General features: G+C 35.9%; 2 protein-coding genes and 1 non-coding gene across 3 annotated transcripts; 2 read left to right on the forward strand and 1 right to left on the reverse strand.

Annotated features, from left to right (window-relative positions):
* On the forward strand, window positions 1-964 carry LOC130740049 (cyclin-dependent protein kinase inhibitor SMR6-like). The gene has a single exon (XM_057592544.1). The coding sequence runs from the start codon at window positions 277-279 to the stop codon at window positions 637-639; it is 363 nt and encodes a 120-aa protein (XP_057448527.1). The 5' UTR covers window positions 1-276; the 3' UTR covers window positions 640-964.
* A 4,338-nt stretch (window positions 965-5,302) lies between these two features.
* Window positions 5,303-7,911, forward strand: LOC130740048 (F-box protein At1g70590). The gene is made up of 4 exons (XM_057592543.1): window positions 5,303-5,927; window positions 6,280-6,413; window positions 6,602-6,784; window positions 7,441-7,911. The coding sequence occupies exons 1-4, from the start codon at window positions 5,408-5,410 to the stop codon at window positions 7,603-7,605; spliced, it is 1,002 nt and encodes a 333-aa protein (XP_057448526.1). The 5' UTR covers window positions 5,303-5,407; the 3' UTR covers window positions 7,606-7,911.
* An 823-nt stretch (window positions 7,912-8,734) lies between these two features.
* On the reverse strand, window positions 8,735-8,806 carry TRNAD-GUC (transfer RNA aspartic acid (anticodon GUC)). Its single transcript has one exon. It is a non-coding gene; the product is annotated as a tRNA-Asp (tRNA).

The raw sequence follows: 8,806 nt of genomic DNA on the forward strand, positions 1-8,806 counted from the left end.
TCCCTACTCTTTTCTTATGTTCCCTCACCTTCAACAATCTTCAAAAAAACTCTTCCATCTCTTGAACCTTTCTCCATTTTTCTCAGTGGAAACCTTTCCAATTCCTCTCTTTATTCTTCTCCACGATCTCTTTCCCTCCACACTTTTCACCTGTCAACACTTTCCTACTGGTTTCTCTTGATTCTCCACCAAAAATAGCACTTTATTCCCTCCATACTCTGCTACTCACACAAACATTCATATTTCTGCAAACACTTTTTGGTGCTTAAATCAAGCATGGGGTTCTCTGAGAAATCACAACAAGTTGAAGAAAGAGGAGTAGAATCAGAAAGTAGAAAATGGGTTATCACTGGAATCGCGTTACGAAGGCCATTGAAGCCGATATATACCACCACCCCTGTTGAGAAAACAGAGCAACACGAAGAAGAAGAAGAAGAAGAAACTTTCATGGAGGAGGAGGAAGAAGAGTGTTCCACGACGCCAAAAGGGGAAGAAGCTAGGATCCCAGCCACGTTGAAGTGTCCACCACCACCAAGGAAGCCAAAACCTTCTCTGAAGTGCAACTTTCGCGGTGGAGAGTTTTTCACTCCCCCTGACTTGGAAACTGTGTTTATACGCCATGTTGAAAGGGCTAACTGAATGATCTTAGAGGTTGGAAATCAAATAATTAACCATAACCACCCCTTAATCTAGTTAATTAGAATCATCTAGCATTGAATTTGGTTCTGTTATTATGTAACCTTGTTTCTTCTTCTTCTACTTCTTCTAAGTTTATGTTGTTTCCTCTGTTAATTAATCTAACTAGAGCTTAATTGATCAGTAGTTAAGACTTAAGAGATATTTTTGTATAAAGAGCAGTATTAACGAATAAAAATGACTTATTTGCTTGTATGTTTAACCTTCACTATGATTAATTGACTTGTGAGCAGAGTGGTTCTCTGCTTCGATTGATTTGGTATTGAAATCATGTCCTTCACTGTGAATTAATTATCAAATGTATAGAACTGGAACTTCTTGAATCTATATGTGCCTATGTGTGGTAATGTTCATCAGCCACAGGATGGAAGTACTTGCTAAAAATTTCAAGGTAAGTAGCTTAATGTGCGTTGCAGAGTAGGGTGTGATGAGTTCCTTTTCATAAGGGGAAATGCATCAAAGGCCACTTGGTCATGCAGTCATAGCCTCAGTTACCTTCACATTCTGTTGTCACCTTCTTAGACTTTAGGGTGTTCTTACATAGTGCCCCACATCTCAATTAAATGAGCTTTTCCCTCAACATAACATTACTGCACCAACAACTCAAAATGGGTTTGTGTTTAAGTAGATTAAAATAACATTCACTTCAATAACATAAGAGATATAAATGCTGATTCTTTTTTTTTTTTTTTGATAGGCAGTTCATGTATGCTGATGAAAATACTAACACATTATTAACCAGCAGAGCTAGTCTATATTTCTATATTTATATTTAATAATATGAAGAAAAAAAAAACTCAAGTTAACTCTTGAAATTTTCCATTGAACAATTTTATTTTCACAATCAATTTTTGAGTGTTCATATTATTTGAATCTTATGTATTGCTAAAAAAGGTTTTTTTTTTTTTTTACTTATTCTAAGGAGGTTAAATGGAGGTGGAAAGTGTGAAGACATCATTATTATTTTTTAATTTTTTTTGAAGCTTTTTAAACTTTTATACAAATTTTTTATAAGCATCCCAAGCAAGGAGAGACTGTTATATAGAAGTGAAAAAAATAGGAATAAACTAAGGGCAAAAGAAACAAGGGACAAACTCAAAATGAAGTATTTAATTTATGGAAAAGGCTCTCATAAGACTATTTTATATGTGCAAATGACCCCCACCCACCATCTTGAGAGAGGGAAGGTTCTATCTAAATTCCTTTGTGATATTAGCTCCTAGAGGTCATGTTGTAAAGCGACAAATCACGTGATGAAGTTAAGAATCCTATGCTAGTTGAAATTGAATGGCTATTATTTTTGCACTTCTAAAGCTAACCTTTGAATGTCAATAATTGACAGATTGAAACACTAGCAGACTAATTTGAAGTCATGCATGCTTATCTTATCTTGTTCAGGTGCTATCAAATAATTAATGTTTATAAAGTCATGATAGTGAAGCTTTCAATAGTTACTTGGCGGGAATATATATTGTACAAGAAAAAAGCAAGGCAAATATAATGTACAATAGTGGCAAGGGGGAACTCATCTGGTAAATAGTGAATTAAACAATGATTCTTGGGATCGGAGCCTGTGATCTATATGATTGATGCAATGATATTTGAACACGTTTAAAGAAAAAATAGAAAACTACAGAATTTGCTTGGCTTGCAGTGGATCATACTTCATAGTGGACTAGATTACTTACACTAATCCTTAATTTGAGTCCCATTATTGGAGACGACCACATGGGGATGAGCAAAGTAGTTTAGCATATACCTACATATTCCTACATATTTGTTTTCAACTGTTAATTTGAGCAATTCGTTTGTTTTTCTTGATTTTTTCCTTCAGGGAGACAAGGAATAAAAGATTGATGTCAACATTTTTTAAAATATACTAGAAAATACTTGGGAATGAATGCTCAGTTTCAATTTTGAAAACGTCAAATGAGTTAGCCCTTGAAAAGAAAATAATCATGTGATTTTTTATTGTGGTAACTGGTAAATGTCAATCTAATTCTTTTAGAAACTAATTTAACTAACATTTATTTGACTGTTCAGAGTAGCTTGATAAACATTCGACACAATTGGAGATTGTGTAAGGTAATTTTTTCTTCTACATATTAACATATATATTCGGCGTTTATACTTCTATAAACTAAATTGAACTCAAATATTTGGTGTGGTTGGTACGAACAACGCCATTAAATACTCGTCCTTAAAAAATTACTAACTTGAGTGTCTCTAGTGAGTAGTGGGGTGCTAATTGTTTGAGATTCTCAAATCATATCATGAGAGCTTTATCTATATAAAAAATCGCATGCTGAGATAAGCAATACTAATTAGTAATCGGATACATGCAATTGAAAGCAACCCTGGTGTTGATTAGGTGATTGGAATTGTGGAGGATGGGAATTGACAGAAAATGACAAATTGTGACGTAGAATTGACTATTGAATCAATGAAACACTGTTTAGGTGGTAGATTGTCCTGAGCATAACTTCCCTTGTCTGTAGAATCTCTACATACCATGTGTCATTGCTTGCTGCATTACACTGCCAATGTCCTGCTTCGGGCACCGACTGTGGAAGGTGGAATTTAATTATATATTGTGGGCAATTACAGGCAAGGATGGATTAAGAAATGAAAAAATGAGGGAGTTAAAAGTAAAAATGAAGTATGAATAGTGAATGAACAACATAATTGCAATGTACAATACCAAAATACGAATAGTGGTGTGGTCTGTACAAAATCCTATACTGAAGTTTTGTTGCAGAGTGTACACCACTATACTGAAGTTACAAAATCCTTTCTAATGTAAAATCTAGCAACAACAAAATTTCTATATATCCTTTTTCCTCAACTATGGACATTCCTTACAAGCAATGCGTGATTCCTTAATCCTAACTGAATTGGGCTAAATCTATGAGTTCTATATCCATTGACTATTGTATAAAAACAATGCACTGAAGTGCAAACAGATAAACCGACCTGCAATTATGGTAACAACAAACAAATTGTAACATTAAACATTATCATACAATCATAAGGTACTCATCATTGACCTCTTATTATCAATGCCAGGTTGCCCACAATATAAGTACTCAAGGAAAGTTGATATAAAAACACATATTTTAAAGGCCACTTTTAATACTTGATCTTTTTTTTTTCAAAGGTTGCATGGGCTCTAGATTATGTAAGAGGTAAGTGGGCCTGCAAGCCCATATTTCATGTCAACATGTTTTAATCCGTCAATTCACGAAACACAACTCTTCATGCTTTTGACAAAAAAAAAACACTTCATGTCGTGGTTACTTGCCATAAAACCATGTTTCTCATGTTAGGGATGTACATACGTCAAGCAATTAGTAGGTGACTATAGCATTATATAGCATAAATCATCCTCTTTCGCGTGAAATTTTTTCATGTTTTTGTTGGGCAGACAATGAAGCACAAAGCAGGAAAACTTGTAGCAATGAACCAACACTGAAGTTCATAAAGAGATAAAGAGATGTGAACACCACATTTTTATTTAAGACCTTAAGACATTGAGTTTGTTAATCACATTTCTTATATTGTCTTCACATCAATCATTCTTAACACATGTGAGACTTTAACTAACACTTAAATTCTCAACATTTCCCCTCTCATGTATGAGTCGTCACTATCACATTATAATGCTCCTTTCACCGCATCAACACAACAAGTCGTCTAGCCATCACATTTACATAAAGACTTTTGATATAATGAGTCGTTGTAGATAGTCACACCAACAATTTGTTTTAATATCATTCGTTGGACTGTGAGATGCATAAAACTTGGGGATCTCCACATTAGACTATAAGAGAAAACCACAAATGAATTAGAAGTGGAAGTGCTGGAAAGTATAAAGAGATAAAATCTCATACTCAGTATCTTAAGGTTTTCGGTAAATATGTGGTGTCGGTATCTTGACATTCTTCTTTGCTAGCCCAATACAGTGTGTGGAGAGATCCTCATGCTCCTCATGATGCTATAAGTGGTATCAAATGTGAGGTTCTTATCAAATGAGGAAGATAATCAATGTAGCTCGCCACACCAGTCATTTGAGCAGACATCATATTTCAAGGAGGGATTCGTGAAAGTCTAAAGGAGAAAAATGCTTCTTATGCAAATGTGGTCAGACTTGAGAATGATTTTATACTTTATGCTAATGAAGTCGATGATAAAGTCAAATAATGCAAGACTTTAGATGAAGAGAGAATATGATGTGCTAAAGTGGTTATTCGTCTAAGTCACGCATCAAATATTGTGAAGAAGTAAGAAGGAGAAATAATTGGTACTTATCCAAGTTCAACATCAAGATACTTTAAATGTTTGTAATTTATCAAATATCTACAAATTTCTTACTTCTAAATGTATTTAACTTCACATTCCCAATTCATTACTTAGCATAAAGTTTTTCTTAAATACAAGTAAACAACTACTAGTGAATTAAGCCAAAAAAATAGTTTCAAAAAATTAACCAGAATAATAGAGTGACGACCAAAATATAATTAAGCCAAAAAATTAACTATAGTTCGAAAGAGACTCATGAACTAATAATGCACACGTCTTTTACTGATAGGCAGCTGTAATGCAAATGAAATGAAAAACAAATGCAAATGAAATGAAATGAAATCCCCGGTTAGCATTTCGTCCCATCTCTCTTTCCCTCCGGTTCAACTGTACCGACCCTAACCGCTCGCAGATGAAGGACCACCACCGAACTTGGCCTCGTGGCTCCTCTTCCTCTCGTTTCTCTTCCCTCCCCATCGCAAACCTAACCGTCAATTCCGTCCGCCTCCGCTCCCTCCCTCCGCCGCCGGAATCTTCCTCCTCCTCTTCCGCCGGAGGCGGCGATTTCTCCGCGCTCCCGTACGATGTGCTGGCGAAGGTCGCGGCGTCGTTCGACCAGCCGAACCTCCGGGCGGCGTCGCTAGTATGCCGCTCGTGGCGGGAGGCGCTGCAGCCGCTGAGGGAGGCGATGGTGCTCTTGATGTGGGGGAAGCGGTTCAAGCACGGCCAGCGAGGTGTCCGTCCGAACATCGACAAGGCTCTCGATTCGTTCATGAAAGCCGCTGCTCGTGGCTCTGCCTTGGCCATGGTGGATGCTGGCCTCATTCATTGGGAGAGGGGTGAGAAGCAAATGGCCCTCCATTTGTATCTCAAGGCTGCTGAGCTTGGAAACCCTTCTGCACAGTGCAATTTGGGGATTTCTTATCTTCAAGGTTTTTCCATTCTCTGCAACTCAATTTTCTGTGTTTGTGCTTCTTTCATGGTTATATGAATCTGCATATGTATTCCATTTGAGAATCTTAATGACTATATGTTTAGTGTAGCAATGAATATTGATGATAATATATTAATATTCATTGATGAATATTTCTGAAGTGTTCTATACAAATATGTATCCAATGAGACACTGCTACTATTTTGAATTGTCTGTGCTATGATAGTTGTATCTGTATATTATATGTATTTGTTTTGAATTTTAATGAATATATGTTTAGAGTGGCAATTAATGTTATGATGATAATTCATGTTTGACAAAGGTATGCCTGCTGTGATTGTGCTTTGCAGTTGAACCTCCAAACACTGAACAAGCTTTAAAATGGTTATATAAAGCTTCCATTAGTGGGAATGTTCGTGCCCAGTACCAGCTTGCACTTAGTCTGCATCGCGGTAGTGGGAGCAATAGGAATATGGATGAAGCTGTTGGTGCTCTATCCATTCCTCATCCTCTTATTTTTAATTATCAATGGAATTTTTTTCGCTAAGTTAAAACTGAGGAAATCAGTTTTGTTAGTGATGTCGCTTACAAATTATAATGTTGGGGTTTTGTGTTCTTTTATTATCATGATATGTTATGATTTTGCTCTTAAATTTTTTTTCTCTGGATCAGGTTAAATGGTATCTAAAAGCAGCAGAAGGCGGGTATGCGCGTGCTATGTACAATACATCTTTATGCTACTCCTTTGGTGAAGGACTGACACATAGTCATAAACTAGCAAGAAAATGGATGAAGCGGGCTGCAGATCGTGGACATAGTAAAGCTCAATTTGAGCATGGTCTTGCTCTCTTTTCTGTATGTATTTATCCCTTTATACCATAGCTCTGTACTTTGCACTCGTATCAGAGAATAGATGAAAAACTCAAATGTCTGTGTGAACTTTTCTCACTATTTGAAAACCTAAATCACAGCTCTGCTTTTGAAGCTGTGATCTTGCCACACTTATTTGTTTCAGAATTTGTTAATTAGGAACTGAGGTCCTTTGCTGGAAGTTTTTTGCATGAATTACTGAACCCATCTACTATCTCAGTGTAATTATGCTGATCTCTATGTTCCAGGCCTATTTAGAGAGTTTTTAAGTGTTTTAAGATGGATATACTACTAACATAGACACACACACACGAATTAATGTAAAATGTGATTTTGCACTGCTCATTCGGATTTGTTTGAGGTTTTAATTCAATCCGATATTCAAACATTTTTTTTTCAATGGGAGGTCCGATTTAGGTTTCATGTTCAGCTGTCTCAATTTTGGTTTTTGTTTGGTTTTTTCTGTAATCATCTTATCTAGAATGTGTTTATACTAATGGAATAGCCGTCAGCAATTAGTTTCTGTAGGCTTATTGTAATGATAATGACAACAAGTGGACTCTAAGTTTTGGGATTTCTCTTTTGTAATGTTAGGTTTTTATGACTATCTAGTTTCTAATGGAGGTATTATATCTGTACAGGAGGGAGACTTGATGAAGGCTTTGGTATATTTGGAACTTGCTACACGCGCTGGTGAAAAGGGTGCTTCTCATGTCAAGAATGCAGTAGTTCATCGGCTTTCAGCAGCTTCACGCGATCATGCCATGCATCTAGCTGACAGTTGGCGTGCTTTGCCCTCAAGTTGATCTAAACTTTACCTTACACGTTTGTGAGCAAGAAGTTGCACTACATTGATCAGTTGAATTATAGGGGTGAAGTCAACAAAGAAAGCCTAAGGCATAAGAACAAGGAAAGCAGGAGCTGACCCGGCAAGGCGGCAACTGTATGCTTACTAATCCTGGCCATGGTGGTGTTCCTGTGTGTAATGTCTAACTTTTTTAGTTCATGCTCTGTTCCACTAATGCAAAGCATAGTGTGTACCTAGATATTTTGCTTTTAATAGAAAAAGCTAGATAAATCCTTTATAAACAGTCCTACTGAAAAGTTCCTCATGATTGGCCTTTAGGACTGTACATGCCTGCATGGTGATTGTAGAATATAATGGTAGTCCTGTTTCATAAATGGCCATCTTGATCTGGAAGAATGCGACCAAAAGAAAAATAAAATATATCTGGAAGATTGCAACCTTATAGCCTATGCCTATGGGTAAGAAAATGTAGTAGATTTGAATATCGTTTGGTAGATAAGATACAGGAAAGAAATATGACGACTGTTTGGTTGCATAGAGAAGTGGAATTAAAGAAAATGATAAATGTATGTTTAGAGAAAAAGCGCCTCATGAAAATATTTTAACACTCCAACTTCTAGCGGTTGAAGTAGGGGTGTCAAATAGATTGATTTGAATATTTGATGAATTTGGATATGGATTGTCTTGGATGGGTCAAGAACAATCCATTAATCCATTAAAATTGTTTTGAAAAATCCATTCTATTTGACCATCCAAAAATCCAATAGATAAAGTCTTTTTTTATTTTCAAAGATAGATATAAATTTTAGTTTTTCAGTTCTAAAATTAATCAGAAACTTATTTTTTAATTACTATTGTTTTTTTAATTAGCTCTAAATTTAAAATAAAATTTAACTTATGTGTGCTCCCTGTCTTATAAATGAACTGTTACTTCTATTTTTTAAGAAAAAAATTAAGAACGAGAAAATATTTGACCCACAGAATTCATTCCGAATTTTTTTTGGGTTGCTTGTTTTTTCTGTCAAAAATTGATTTGGTTATTCTGTTTGGCCAAGCTTTGGATATGCCAAAATTATAAAGCCCAATTTCGAAAGTTAAACCAAAAAAAAAGGCAAAGCACAAAAAAACGCCGTTGCCGGGGATCGAACCCGGGTCACCCGCGTGACAGGCGGGAATACTTACCACTATACTACAACGAC

This window comes from Lotus japonicus, chromosome 2, assembly GCF_012489685.1.
Source record: "Lotus japonicus ecotype B-129 chromosome 2, LjGifu_v1.2".
Lineage (NCBI taxonomy): Eukaryota > Viridiplantae > Streptophyta > Magnoliopsida > Fabales > Fabaceae > Lotus > Lotus japonicus.